Source organism: Callorhinchus milii, unplaced genomic scaffold (assembly GCF_018977255.1).
Source record: "Callorhinchus milii isolate IMCB2004 unplaced genomic scaffold, IMCB_Cmil_1.0 Scaffold11, whole genome shotgun sequence".
NCBI lineage: Eukaryota > Metazoa > Chordata > Chondrichthyes > Chimaeriformes > Callorhinchidae > Callorhinchus > Callorhinchus milii.
This window is the reverse complement of record NW_024704752.1, coordinates 7,470,809-7,486,167: the sequence shown is the minus strand read 5'-3', so window position 1 is coordinate 7,486,167 and position 15,359 is coordinate 7,470,809. Positions and strand designations below refer to the sequence as shown.

Genomic DNA, 15,359 nt, shown 5'->3' with positions numbered 1-15,359 from the left:
CAGCTTCCTTACGTTCTTCATTCAGTTCTTATTAACAACAGAAAAGTAACAGGAGCAGAGCTTAAAAATACCTAAAGAGCATCTGAGACATTACATTAGATGCTGTCTCACGACCACCTCAAAGATAAACCCACAGCAAACAGCCTCGCCTCTACCAGTGTCGCTCAGTCACATCCACACCGGTCACCCAACTGATCGGGGGGCGGGGGGGGGGGGAAGGACCAATATCCGAGGTGTCGCGGTTTATTTGTGACTTTTGTTTTTTTTCAAAAATATATTTTAAATTAAGTTAAGATTCCCCCCTGGGTGAGTCCAGAAGGTTAAAGTGCATCAAAATAATCCATTCTTCACGTCAAATAAACTTTGCCCCCTCCACCCCCATAAAATGGTGAGTGTTACCAGTGATAAGGCTCTGTGAGCTGTGTCCCTCAGGCTATATAACACATGGCTCCGTGCTGCAGGTTAAAAGTTAAGGGATTACAAACTGTCCACTTCAGGTGCTTCTGTCCTGCACTAATCCGGCATAACTATTCCCTTCCGATGGGATTTTCTCTGTGAACAAAGGGGAAGAGGGTGGGAAACAGAAAAGAAAAAACATGTTTACAATAGTTTTGCGATTAAAGGAATATTACTACTGAATACAAAAGAATTCTTAAATCACAGCCAAACCCAACAATGTGGCTTCAAACAAACCTCTTTTATCTTTTTCAAATAGGCTTTCACTGCGATTTTATTTTCATATTGCCACTCACACAGTCTGGTCGAATAATAATAATGATCATCCTTATATTTGTTACAGCGTTTTCACGTCCGGAGGACATCCCAAAGTACTTCGCAGCTTATACTGTAAAGTGCAATTACTATACGTTTTGTGGGCGAACACAACAGCCAATTTGTGCACAGCAATGTCCCACAAACAACCCAATGTGGCTATCCAAAATTTGAATGGGGAAGTTTGGAAGCGAGCTCAGATTTTGTCACACTGAAAATATCCAGCATTCTTCCCCAGAAGCCTGGGAAGCCCCAGAGGCAGAAATCAACTGGGATATAATAATAATTTTAATAATCCTCGCATTGAAAAAGTCCCTGACCACGTCGTCGAGATGTTTCAAAGTGCTTCACAAATATTAATGCAAAGTGCGGTGACTGTCTATTTGTAGGCAAACGCAGCAGCCAATTCACACACAGCATTCTCCCACAACTTCCCACAAACAGACATGAAGTGAATGGCTGATTTTTATCTGGGGGAATATTGGCCAGGACTCTAGGATATTTCAATGGGAGGCAGATACTTAGGAAGTTAGAGTGTGAAGGAATGTGGTGAAAAACTGAGTAAAAGATCTATCAAACAGATTTGGTAGACTTAATGGGTTCCTCCTGTTTCTGTGTGTAACTAACTGAAAAGTTTTATTATTAATAATAATAGTAATAATCCTTGCATATATAGTCTCTCATGTAGGGAGGATTTACTAAAGTGGTTCACAGAAATTTGCGATGCAGACACAGAGTATTCTGTAATTTCTGAAATAAACAATACAAACGTAGATTGATGAAACGCCTTTCCCAAGACGCTTTTAACATTATTGGCTTGGGACCCAAGCTGGGGATGGTAGATGATGTTATTCAATTAATGTGTCAGCCTGGCACAGAGGTAGTAGTACTCTTGCCTCCGAGTCAGAGGCTGTGGGTTCAAGCCCCATGTCAGGATTTGGAATCCACATTGTCTAAGATGACACTCCAAAGCACTGCTGGGATTGCGTTGCATTGCTGGAGATGCTGTCCTTCAGATGAGATGTTTAACTGAGGCCCCGGCTGCCTGTTCAGGTGGACATTAAAAATCCCATGCTACTATTCGAAAAGAGAAAGTTTCTCCAGGTGCCATGGCCAACAATCCCCCAAATAAAATTACGCACTCCATGGTTGTTTGTGGGACATTGCTGTGCGCAACTGGCTGCTGCGTTTCACTCACAAAACACACAGTCACTACACTTCAGAGAATATTCAGAGAAGTGCTTTGAGACATCTCATCGATGTGATAAGGTGCTATATCAAATGCGAGGATTATTATTTTATTACTAAGGTTCAATATTCAACATTGAGAGCAACAGATCACCGACCAGCTGAAATAATAATAATAATGGGGAATGGGAGGAGATGATGACTCACTTGCTGCCGTATTGGGCACTGGTGGACCTGGTTACCCTGTGCTGCTCATGGGACTCTGAAAGCTTATTCACAACGGCTTTGATCTGCTGGACGGTCTGGAAGGTGACCCTGGAGTTTTCAATGGTGAAGTGGGCATTCTCGTCCTGCTCCTGTAGAGGGCCCTGATATACATCGATACTCGCGCACACGTCTATGAAGGAATCACCAAAGTAAATAAGCTTGGACAGAGGAAACATGTCTCAAAGTGCCTTACAGGGGATCAATCACGGAGCACGGAGGAGGGGGTACGTGAGGGAACTGACCAAACACACAGTCAAAGTGTTAGGTTTCTAAAGAGGGTTTTGAAGGGAGAGAGGGTGAAGGAGGGGTCTTGTGAGAGAGTTCAAGAGAATGAGGGCATGGTGTCTGAAAGATTGAATGAGTGGGTGAATGAATGAAAGAAAGAGTGAAAGAGGGAGTAAGGGCCACAGATCTGATTTGGAAGAGGGCAGAGTGTGCAAAGGACACAGGCTGGAGGAGATTGTGAAGACGAGAGGAGACAAGCTTTCCAATCTCAGTAACAACCTTTCATTTAAAAACAAGCATCTTTTGAGACACAATGGGAGGGGGAGGAGGGGTCTAATTTACAATGTTTCTTAGTAAGGAATCCAAGTCGCACAAATGGGAACTCCTAGCATTGATCCACAGGAAGAAGGGTATAGTGACCCACAGGTAGTAGGGTATGGTGACCCACAAGAAGTAGGCGATGGTGACCCACAAGAAGTAGGGAACACAGGAAGTGTGTTCCAATGTGATGTACTTCCAGTGCGGAAACATGAGAGAGAAAGAGAGAGAGAGAAAGCTAGAGTGAACGCCTTCATTGTCTGCTTATTCTTTCCCAAGCCCAAGCAAATCCAATGGTTTCTAATCTACTTTTTGATTTTAAATTAAATGTAAAAATCCTTCTCGCTCACTCACCTTCCATCTTCTGGAGTCTGGGCAGATTAGCTCTGAACAGTGAAAAGATTCTCTCCGCCTCACGGTCGCTGTCAATATCCAACTGGATATTTGCTGGGACACCTCTATTGCCAGGAAAAATGAGACACAGATAGAACCAATATCAGCAAATAGCCCTGTTTTAACAGTCAGGCCTGCTCCTTCAACCCTCACACAGTGGAAATGAAAGAGAGAGAGAGGCACACATACCAGATTACTTGGCTCCCTCCCTTCATACAAATGAGTGTGTGTTTGTGGGGGGGTGGGGGGAAGAAGTCACAGCCAAGCCCAATAATTACCACCATTTGAAGCCTCATGGTCTTAGCCTCAAGTCCATTGTCTTGAAATTCAAGATCTTCATTGACACTCTCTCTGCCACCTTAGATGTCGCAGAAATGATCCCCTCTCTCTTCCTCTCTCTCTCTCCCCCACTCCCCGAACCTCAACCTTCCGAATGAACGCTTGATGTGAATGGGACTCGAGACCGGGATGAACCTCGGATCTTCCAGTTCAGCTTCCGAACTCCGGCACCACAGCGAGCAAGGCCATGATTCATTTTGGTCACTAAGTGGTTCCAAAGGCCCAGCAAACAGCAGCCTGTCCAGCCACACAGTCCTTCACAATACATTGAGCTCACTTCCCTCAGTGCAAAAAGGAAGCTCCACAGCGAGATGCGTGAGTCGTGGCTGACGGGTTGACACCCGAGGGTTGGCGCCGGGGTTCCAGACAGACTCAACAGCAACACATTTCATTTGTTATAGCGTTTTTCACGACTGGAGGACATCCCGAGGCACCAGACGGTCAAGGCTTTGGACCCGAGCTGGAGATTGGGATCAGGACTCACCCCGTACAGCTGGAGCAGCCGGCTGCCTTCTCGTCCGTGTGTTTGCAGCAGATCCAGGTTCCGCATAGGAAAGCGCCTGGATGGTAAAGGCGGATACGCTCCCGGTTACACCGGCTCACTCTGGTCACCGCCTCGACCCACTCGCTGGCCTCCACGCAGTTGTTGGCTTGAACGTAAAGGGGACGTTCAGGTCTCTCCCTACTGATGACTTGAAACATCTGAAAAGAAAATGATTTTTTTGTTACTTTCAGATATTCGAGGTATCAATCATTGCAAGGAGCGAGCGTTCAGTGCATCTCAGACTCTCGATGTACTGACTGACTGACTCCTAGACAAGCCGGGACAGACATCACTAACCATTGGTGTAGAGAAAACTGACCATTGGCATTTGACACTTTGACCTCCTAGTCCAGGCTGACACCCCAATGCAGTGCTTGAGGAGTGCTGAATAGTTAGAGGTGCTGTCCTTCAGGTGAGACATTAAAACGAGATCCCTTCTGCCTGTTCAGGTGGATGTTTCTTCCTATTTTCTGACCAATGATCCTCCACATCACTCACTTCATAGCTGTTTGTGGGACATTGCGCTGTGCAAATTGGCTCCCATGTTCGCCCACAAAATATGCAGTCCCTAAGCTACAGAAATGAAGTAATATGATGTGATAGCCACTGTACCAAGTACAAGGATTCTTCTTCAATGGAACCTCGAGGCATTAAGCAGGTGTGATTATCGGATTAGTGCCTAAATTCTCATTTGATTAAATTCTAATCACATAAGCCCGACCCGAAGTGGACAACTAAACATGCAATGAATTTACTATCCACATGAAGCCAGTCACTTGATCTCTGGAAACTCCACATTGCAGTAGTCCTATCTGAATACCATCAAACCAACTCTAATATCAACTCTGTTCCAAAAGTCTCACCAGCTACGAAAAAAAACAACCACCCTTCAAGCGGGTAGCTTTTGTTTGGCTCTGGAGATTGGGGAGTGAAGGGATGGAAAGAAGGGGTGAAGGTTTTAACACAGATTAAGTGTCTACAAAGCAGGGGCTTTGAGCTGAGAATAAGCAGGTCACAAACACACTCTGTAGTGACTCAGCAATCGTCTGTGAGATGGGGGGGGGGGGGGTCTGTGTAAGGAACAGATACTAGCCAGATAACGTTGGTCATTCACTTCATGCCTCTTTATGGGATGTTGCTGTGCGCAAATGGGCTGCCGCATTCACCTACAAAATACTTGGTCACTGCAATCAACAGTAAATCTGTGCGCTTTGAGACATTTTGACATGATAAAAGTGCTGCATCAAATGCAAGATTATTATTATTGCATTTCATTGTGGAAGGTGGTGACCCGAAGCCAAGAATTGGGCTGATTTGTGGTGTGAGAGCCACTGAAAAGTGGGTTTGTAACACCACTAAGGAGCTCTGAAACTGTAGCCTCGCAGGTTCCTTCAAACCCTCAGCTTGACAGGTTGATTCAGCAGCTCAAATGATTTAATATTAAGACTGCTAACAACAGGGGCCCAAGAACATAAAGCAGAAGGAAATTTCAAAACAAAAACTTTGTGCTGGGAGTGTTTTTGCAGCTGTATTAAATATAATTCTCATCCTTCCTGGCCAGCTTCTCAATTGACGAGGATCTGGGTTCTCCTGACCTAGAACAGAACACGCTGGTGATGTCAGGGACAGACAAAGTTCCCGAGTATCCAAATTATTTTAACCGGGGCCAGCGGCTCGGATCAGCCTGGGAATTATTTGTGTGCAACCCTGGGAGCCAGTTTTGTGTGAGGCTGGCTCAGTTGATGGCACTTTTGCCTCTGAGTCAGAGGAATCTTGGTTCATGCCTCATGTCAGGACTTGGAATTCATACAGTCTAGGCTGGCACTCCAATGCAGATGCCGTCATTCAGATGAGACATTAAACCATGGTCCTGTCTGCCTGCTCAGGAGGACTTTAAAGATCCCATGGTACTGCTTGAAAAGAGAAGGGAGTTTCTTCCAGCATCCTAGCCGATAAACCTCCAGATAAAATTGGTCACTCACTTACTTAATGGCTGTTTATGGGACACTGTGGTGTGTAACTGGCTGTCATGTTCACAATTACACGCAAATACAGTCGTTCACTTTACAGTACATTCAGTGAAGTTCTCTAGGCATCCTTCGGACATGAAAAGCACTGTATCAAATATAAGTATTATCATTTTTATTATTAGCAGCAGCATTGCTAATGATTATAAGCAATGACCTGGAGAGTATGATCGGCTCCCAGTGAGGCACGTTGGGGTATTCTGGGGTGTGCGTGCTCCTAGGCAGGCCACAATGGGAAAGAAAGGGAAATATGGGAAGGAGAGGAGCCAAACATCGCAGAAGCCACAACATGGCAGGTCGCTGAAATGTCAAAATAATTAGGCACTAGACTGACTGATACAATAAAAATTCACATGAATGTAGCGCCTTTCAAGTCGGGACGATGTCCCAAGGTGGTTAACAGTCCTGGCTTGGCACCCCACCTGGGGAGCTAGGGTCTGATCTAGGGGACAATTCATAATTAAAGCGGACCTCAGCATGGGCTGCCGATTTCAGGAGACCAGGTGGAGGGAGAGAGGGAATTAATGGTTTCAAAGGATGAAACTTGGGTTTAATGAACAAGCAGCTGGCAGGAGATACACCACAACATTAAGATCCCTAGAAAAACAGGGCTCATTACTGAGAATTCCAATTCCAAGGTATTTTTACGTTGCCTCTCACCGTGCAGTAGCTGCAAGGGAAATGTACAAAGCAGCTTTTTTCCATTAACCTAATGGTGTTCATACAAAGCTCTGACACAAACTTCCCACAACATGTTCAGAAAAGATTCCCGAGTCTCACTACTTGTTACAATGTCCGCTCCTTTACTTTCATGTCACCAACTGGACATTGCAGGAATGCACATGACTTAATGTCCATCTATTCGGCACTTTGAGGCTTGCTCTCCGTGGTGCTATGGAAACGCGAGCTGTTTTTTTGGTCAGCTAGGTATCTGACACATGCAGAAACCTATCTTCACGCCTGGGAGTATCCAAACCAAACTGCAATATACTCCTGCTAATTCAGCCCTGGCTTAACTCATCACTAGCACATACATTGCGGTGCAGTCAATATCCCAGCTGTTTCCCATGCAAAATGTTAGCAAGTGACGCCATTTTACTCGTCACTCAATGGCCACTTGGGGCAAGGTACCAGAGGGAATGTGGAATTGCACATCGATAAAAGGGAGCCAGAGTGGGAGTAGAGAGGAGACCGGGCCGAGCACAGAGAGGTAGGGCCCAGTGGGGTCGTACATTAGGAAAACAATTGCTGCCATCAGTTTTTTTTTAAGATTGGGAGAGAGCACATCAGAACAGTCCGACACTCTACTGTGAGTTATCGTGAGGGTTTCACTTACATTTTTTTTATTGAAGCATCTTTCATCGAGTTTCTCAACCGCAAGAATTCCGTTGACTGGGATGGAGCACAATGCTTCCTTAGCTTGGGAGAGAGATGCAATACAATTTACATTTTACTTTAATGTGAGGAGGACATCCCAAAGTGTTTCATGCAGGAGCTGAAGAGGAGATGGGGAGTGGGGTGGGGGGGTGGTCAGGGGGGCAGTGGGGAAGGGGGAGGAAAGATGACCCAAAATGAGTTCAAAGAGACAAGGCTTTCAACGCTCAAGAAACACTACACTACATGCTGGGGGCTAGATAAATGCAACTTTGAGGTTGTTGTTGTTTTAAGTCTCGGAGATGATTAGCCTTCAGTTTAAAATGGTGATTAAGGAGCACATTGTTGGTGGCAGCGGGAAGCTAAGTTACTGACGCTAATAGGGGTGGTGGTGATGGGGGAGTCAAGAAATACAAAGAAAACAAGCTAATGTTTCTTTGAAACAAATGGTTTCTGCTGACCCCACACCCCGTGTCCGCTCACATAAACAAAGATCCTGCAGCTTTAACCCATTGCATATGAGCAATCAGATGTCCCTCCTGCATGTCATCATCTGCATGGAATTTAGTGGGAGAGTTCTGGACAATTTGACACAAATGTGGTGTTAATATTTATTTTAATAAAGAGATTGTGCAGTTAAAATGCTGCAACTTCATTCAGTGTTATAACAGCTGGCGCCACCTGGTGTAGCTGCTCTGAATTACTGGGGGCACAGATGACAGTGATCATGGGGGAGTTCTTTAATGGGTTTTGAACATAGAAAGAGAGGTGGCGAGTGGGAGGGATTCTGGAATAGAGTTCCAGAGAGTGGGGGTAGAAAGCTTTTCCACTCATGGTGGGACGGAATGGACAGGGGACACTCCAGTGATACCCAGGGGAGGGAGCAAGCAGATGAGAGTAGGTAGGGAGTTGCAAGGGCGCTGATGGATTGATCTGTGAGGGCGAGGGAACAATGATCCCAATCCGTTCAGATACAGGGAGGCAGTGGAGTCTGGCAAGGATTGGGGTGATTGAAGGATAAAGTCAGGATTAAGAGTTGTACCTGCAGTCTTGTGATAGGAGAGTTCTCTGTTGGTCAGTCGAAGCCACCGCTTCTTAAAATTGTACGCTTTGTGGATGCGATTTTTTCCCTGAGCTCTTTTAACAATCGGTCTGTAAAAGGAAACCCTGTTAGAGCTTGCTGCTCCCTGTCCAAGACTTTGTGTGAAACCTTTCTTTTTGTGACAGTTGCCAGATGGAGGAAAGGACAATTGTTGCACCTTTTGACAAGAGGCTCAGCAACGAACACACCAGTCAGCTATACCATGAGCCAAACGAGAAGCAATACCAATTACATCCCATCATACCAACTTCTTACATCAGCCATCTCCCACAGATTCTCCCACCTTACCGTAATCTGTACTGTTTATAACCTGTGTGTGTGGGTGTGTGTGTGTCTTGAAATTCCTCAAGTTCTTATCCTTAAGATCGTTGTCTTAAAATTTGAAGATGGTGCAGAACTTTGATTTACAAGCTGATAATAATAATGAATTTGCAAGCAAACAATAATTTGCAAGCTGATAATAATAGTAATTATGATCATGATTATTAAGCTGATAGGGGCTCAAGAAGGACTGAGCAAAATCTGCTTCCAAATCAGGACTCAGTTTAAGGTTTGTTTTTCCAAAATTCCACAAGATCTTAAACATTCCTATCCTGCGAATGTGACACACTCTGTGATTGTGAAATACTCTGTGACTCACTCAGTTATTTTTATATTTGTCATATCTATATATATATGACAATTGGATATCGGGAGAGAATTAGCTCCAAGCTACTTCCTCACTGTAAAAAAAATGAAGGCGACAGGGCGGGAAGGATTAAATCCCACCAGGACTCAAGGAATGAACTCCTCACTTACCCTTCTTTGAGGACAACAGGCTCATCCACACCCCCAGACTCCTTGCTCTGAGCTGAAGAAATTTCATCTAAAAACTAACATAAAAAACACAGATAGCAGAGTTTTCAAACATGGGGCAGTGACTGTGTGCGTAAGTGGGATAATCAGCCTGGACTGTGAGTTATTGGTGGTGGGGGTGGGGTGGGGTGGGGTGGGGGAGTGAGGAGCGGGGAGGGGCAGAGCAGCACAGCCCTTTACCAATACAGAAACCCCCAAAAATAGTTCACAGACAATGTGAGCGTTGATGGGAGCCAAATAGAGGAGCTTGAAGAGGCTCCACGGAGATACACCTAACAGAGACATGTAGAGCTGCAGGAATCCAGGACCATCGATGGTTGGCCAATGCAACTTAGGCATTTAGACAATGTTCCCAAGGGTGCAAACCAAAGCCCAGACTGGTTAGGTCAACCCCGGCTGAACAAGTGAAATGTATCAGTGCGTTGTGCAGAGAAGCAAAGCCTTTAGAAACTCACCTTTTTAACAGATTCAACAATACATTTTTCCTCTTGAAATAATTTAAAGAAATCACACATAAAGGACTCCTTGAAACTGGACTGCAAACATGAAGAGAGAAATCTGAATTAACAATTTGCATTTATACAGTGCCCTTCACTTCACGTAAGATAAGATCTCGGAGCGCTTTACAAGAGACAGGAGTCATATGCCGAGCAAGAAAGAGGTTGCCTGTGGTTGTGTTCAGAGAGATAGGTTTTGAAGAGGAAGTTACAATACAATGGACATCTATTCAGCACCTTTCATGTTGGGAAGATGTCTCAAAGTGCTCAACAATGCTGGGCACACAAGCTGGGGAATGGAAGGGGAGGGGACGGGAAAGGGAAAAGGTGACTGAGAGCATGGTCAAAGAGGTACACCTTGAGATAGACTATGAATGGGAGGGATTTAAAGACACACAGAGAGGTGAGGTGACAGAGATAGATTTTAAGTCCCAGAGGTTAGGGTGGGTGAATATACCGGAACAGGATGGGCCGGGAAGGAAATGGATGCAGAGACAGTGAGCGGACTGACCAGTTTGCTTTTCGATAAACTGCCCCAACTTCCCAAGGTTTGGATGGTTTTAGAGATGAGCGTCAACGCTCTGGATGTCTGTGCATCCTGCAAGGCATCGGAGAAACAGTGAGTCTGGTGGAGAACGGTTCGGTTCACCACCTCCCACCCTCCCGTCAATCCCCCAACCCACCCCCTGCCCCCCACCACCATCCCCATCTCTCGGTGTGGGCGACTCACCGGGTGGTGTGGCCGCAGGTGGAAGCTGTGCGGCGACACGACAGCCACCGCGAAGAAACGCAGGAAGACAAAGCTGCTGACGGAAGAGTAACGTACGTGGGGGTCATCTGGGGGCAAAGCAGAGGAAATGTTAGTTTGGGAGTGGGAGTGGGGAGTGGGGGAGAGGAGGAAGAGAAACTAAAGTGGTTGGAGCACTCGCCTCGCAAGCGAGAGACCTGGGTTTGATTCCCGGCAAGGTGAAATGTTGGGCAAGTTTCCTTAACCCACACGCCTGTTTACCTAGCAGTAAGTAGGAACCGGTTGTTAGTCAATTGGCGGATCGCTTTTCCGGGGGAAATAATTCCTTAAAAAAAATTGTTCACTCAATCCACAACTGTTTTTGGGACATTGCTGTGCGCAATTTGGGCGCTGTGTTTCGCCCAGAAAATACACAGTCAATTCACTTTACGGTATATTCTGTGAAGCGCTTTGAGACGTCTAGAAGTTGTGATAAGGCCTCATATCAAATGCTAAGGACTATGATTATTATTAAAGTGATGGAAATTATCAAAGTGGCATTCTCAGCACCTCGCAAAATGCTTCAAGGTGATTTGAGTCTGTGGTGCAGTGACTGTTTTCGAATGGAAACAGCAAAGACTCGCAAACAGCCAAGGAATCAGGAACTGTCATCGGGGTAAACCCCCCTCTCTCTTTCACAATAGTACCGTCGCCAGCTTTAACTTTTGTCTTTCAATTTTAACCCCCCCCACCCCCAAAGCCTGTTGCAGCGACACATATAATTGGGCTGCATTACGCGTAATAATCACACGACCTGTTCCTTCAAACACATTCCATCTCTGCTGTGGCGACAATGTAATTGGGGCCGTACAGGAATACAGGGTTTCACTAACCAGTCTGTAAGATGTATTGCTTCAGTCCATTGTGTGGTGGACATATTGCCATCTAGTGGCTAAACAAAAGCACACACCCATCGGATGGACAGACTGACCGACGGAGGTTTGTGGTCTCAGGAACGTCTCAGTGGGATGTCCTCCCACGTGAAAGGCGCTCTATAAATGTAATTTTGTTATTGTTGTCGTCGTCTCACCTGGGAATTGTTTCTTGGCCAGTTTTTGCAGGGAATTGAACACCTCAGACATCAGGGTGGGGCAGCTCATGCTGGACTTTACAATCACGCTGAACACTCGGTCCACGTACTGGTGAAGATTCTCCTGCCAGGCGGAACAGAAAGCCTCACCCTTCCATTCCTCTCTGTTCCACATCAAGACACCCTAATATTGCAGATCTGAGCACGTGCTACATCAGTGCTTTAATCCGCTGGGCATTGTTACTGAACCTTCGGCAGCCGCGCTTTCAGTCAATACACCCAAAGCTTTGGAACTCTCTGCCCCGTGTGAATTGAGCTATATCAATGCAAGTTGTTGTTTAACTGGAGCTTATGAAAAACCTCAAATCGTCCTCTAGTGCTCCCCCAGTGGCTCACTTGTGGAGGTCATTTGCTCAACGTGGAACTAAGCCTCATAGACCAGAGCACCAACTCAATCCCAGAGTCTTTAATGAGCTTGCGTCTCTGATGTCAGGATGGTGTGTTCAGTGCAGCTATCATTGGCCTCACAGCCAGGACACCACGCCAATCACAACCCAGTGACTTATTAGAAAGTCCACCTGCCAGTGAATGGTGGCGTTGAAGTCCCACCGTGGAGAAACAGCCTCCCAACACTCACCCAGATTCACTCAGAACTAGAGTGTAGCTCATTGGCACCATATCTAGGGTATCAATGGAAGAGAGGAAGATATGGAAAAGCTGTACTAGAAGGCAGGAGATTGTGGAAGGATAGACTAGAGGGCAGATGAAACAGAAAATGATAAGACTATCCACTCCACACGCATCAGGATTTGACACTGATAAAAAGTCTGCCTAAAATCTGGCTGCAAACACGTACCTTATTCACTTCTACATTGTCCCCTTCCTTTAGTTTAATGGGGTCGATTTCACAAGGTTTGCAAGAATCACAAATCTAAACAAAGAGAATGTCTAATTATCTTTCGGGCCTGTACACAGCTGGGCTCACTTTGAAGCAGGGGTGCTACCAACTGAGCAAGGCTGACATACAAAGAAAGATAGAAACATACAAAGAAACAGAGACAGAGAGGAAGAGACACAGACAAGAGAGATAATAACAACAACAAAATGACATTTATAGAGCGCCTTTCACGTCGGGAGGATGTCACAAAGCCCTGAACAGTCAGGTGTCGGGGCTCGAGCATGGGGGAGGGGTGGTGTAGGGGTGAGAGAAGGCAGAGAGGTGGGAGGGAGACCAAAGGCACGGTCGAAGAGAAGGGTCTTGAGACCGGCCTTGAAGGAGACAAGGGAAAAAGCGAGGCGAAGGGACCATGGGTCGGAGTTCCAGAGTGTGGGAGAAGAGAGGCTGAAAGCCCAGCCACCAATGGTAGGGCGGGTCGGGCGGGAGACATGGAGCAGGCCGGAGTCTGATGAACGGAGGGAGCGGGCAGGTTGGTAGGGAGTCAGCAGGTCAGAGGAGGGAGCAAGGCCATGGAAGGCCTTAAAGGTGAGGAAGAGGATAGGATCTTGAACCCGATCCTCTGGGGGATGGGGAGTCAGTGGAATCGGGCAAGGGTGGGAGTGATGGGGTCACGGAGCCTGGTGCATGAGAGTACACGAGCTGCAGAGTTTTGGATGATCTGCAGCTTATGAAGGGAAGAGTTGGGAAGGCCGATGAGGAGAGAGTTCCCGTAATCAAGCCTTGAGGTGACGAATGCTTGGGTGAGGGTTTCGGTAGCCTGAGGGGTGAGGCAGTGGCGGAGTCTGGCAATGTTACGGAGGTGATGGTATGCAGTGCCAGTCATGACATGGATTCTTGTATCTGTCATAATGCATTCATATCGCTGAAATATCTCAAAGCAGTTCACGGTACTTGAACCAATTGAACCAAAAGTGCAACCAATTGAACCCAGTCCGACACCTTAACATTATTGACAGAGAGAAACACATAACACACAAAAAGAGAGAAAAAAAGACACATCAACAGAAAGAGAGGTGTCTCTTACCTCATCTATGATGGGTTTCAGAGTGACTTTCAGGTAATGCTTTCCCACAAGTTTCATTGTTTCGTCGATGCATCGAGTGGCCAGCGAGTTACCCCGGAATATAGTGTTAGCTTCCCTAAATACCAACACACAAGTCATGTAGGCAGTCCACGTGTATCCCCTCCCCACCACCACACACACATACAAACACAGTTCACTAACCACATGTACCCCCTATGCACCTCACTAACCACGTGTGTTCTACACACACATGCACCTCATTAACCACGAGTACCCCCTACAGACACACATCTCACTAACCACGTGTACCCCCTACACACACACATCTCACTAACCACGTGTACCCCTCAGAACAATAGACAATACTGTCAGTGAATCAGCGGGACCAACCTAGAGAACCAACCAGTCAGCCTGGCTCAGTTGGTAAACTAGTCAAGAGGTTTGAGGGTTGACAAACTGTGTTACGACTTTGAGCTCACAGTCGAGGCTGACACCCCAGCATCTCAGGGTACCAGATACAGAGACCAGGGTACTCCAGCCTGGAGACGCAATTGGGTAGCATTGTAACAGCCAGACTTACTGAGTTTCCTGGAGGTCTAACTCGGCGATGGCGCTGAGAAAAGGCACCAGCTTCTTGTTATCTAAGAGCAGGCGGACGAGTGGCAACACAGCTTCTTGTTTCTCACGACATATGTCTCCCAGTATATGGGCTGCCGAGGCCGACACAGGCTTCAAATAAGAGATAAGAGCGAAACGGTGAGTCGTAGACATAGGAGAGACAGCGAGACATAGATAGGAGAGACGGCGAGTTAGAGACAGAGGAGAGTCAGCGAGACAGAGACAGAGGAGAGACAGCAAGTCAGATATAGAGGAGAGGCAGCGAGACAGAGGAGAGACAGCGAGACAGAAACGGGGGACAGCGAGAGAGGAGACAGGTACCTTGACATCTGGTGATTTCAGCAGCAGGTCAGTTAGTGCACTGTAGTATTTAGAAGGAAGGACATGGTCTTCAATGTAGAATAGAGTGAGCCGTAATGAACCCAGGTCATCAGATTTTGCAGGTTTGTTTCCATTGTCCTTTGGCTGTAACAAGTACCTGTTTGATCATAATAAGCATATTGCGTTAAACTCTTCTAATCACAGAATAAAAGATGCAAGATATTGCTTTAAGAAGTGAAATGTCAATTAAGAAAGAGACAATGAAATAGAAGCAGGAAGTATGAAAGGATCTCAGGAAGGGAACCAGAGGCGGATGATGGGAGGAGTGTTGTATTGCTATGAGATGAGAATAAAGGAATCACTTACAACACCAAAGTTGTGGACTGAGAATCATTACAAAAGACACAACAAACTAGTGTGAAACAAACGCGGGGAGACTGAGCGCATTGGGCTGATGGGCTACAGGCATGGGGTCTGGCTACCTAAAGCGAGGAGGAGGGTATGGGTGCAAAGGCATCAGGGTGGCATGAAGGCAATCATATGGGCCAGAGGTACCTGGGGGCACAGGAGGAGAGGCACAGGAGAAGGGAACACCAAAATGCTCAGGGACTTATCAAAACAAGGATAGGTGGATTGTTGGATATGAGTTAACAGGACACACAGGGCTGGCTATTTAAAGATTTGGTTAATGTTTGATTACGTGTAGCCCACGCTGAAAGAC

General features: G+C 46.3%; 1 protein-coding gene across 2 annotated transcripts in view; it reads right to left on the bottom strand.

Moving 5' to 3' along the window:
* Window positions 1-236: 236 nt before the first annotated feature.
* Window positions 237-15,359, bottom strand: part of rasa2 (RAS p21 protein activator 2) — a 46,340-nt gene continuing 31,217 nt past the window's right edge. For both annotated transcript variants that reach the window (XM_007895013.2, XM_042339291.1), the window contains 15 exons: window positions 14,639-14,795; window positions 14,280-14,428; window positions 13,700-13,814; window positions 12,574-12,648; window positions 11,718-11,841; window positions 10,631-10,737; window positions 10,412-10,498; window positions 9,859-9,939; window positions 9,347-9,420; window positions 8,489-8,598; window positions 7,409-7,491; window positions 3,986-4,203; window positions 3,124-3,227; window positions 2,167-2,356; window positions 237-552 (listed from right to left, as the gene is read on the bottom strand). In XM_007895013.2, coding sequence (XP_007893204.1) covers window positions 528-552; window positions 2,167-2,356; window positions 3,124-3,227; window positions 3,986-4,203; window positions 7,409-7,491; window positions 8,489-8,598; window positions 9,347-9,420; window positions 9,859-9,939; window positions 10,412-10,498; window positions 10,631-10,737; window positions 11,718-11,841; window positions 12,574-12,648; window positions 13,700-13,814; window positions 14,280-14,428; window positions 14,639-14,795 — 1,699 coding nt within the window. In that variant the 3' untranslated portion in view covers window positions 237-527. The remainder of the gene's footprint in view (window positions 553-2,166; window positions 2,357-3,123; window positions 3,228-3,985; window positions 4,204-7,408; window positions 7,492-8,488; window positions 8,599-9,346; window positions 9,421-9,858; window positions 9,940-10,411; window positions 10,499-10,630; window positions 10,738-11,717; window positions 11,842-12,573; window positions 12,649-13,699; window positions 13,815-14,279; window positions 14,429-14,638; window positions 14,796-15,359) is intronic.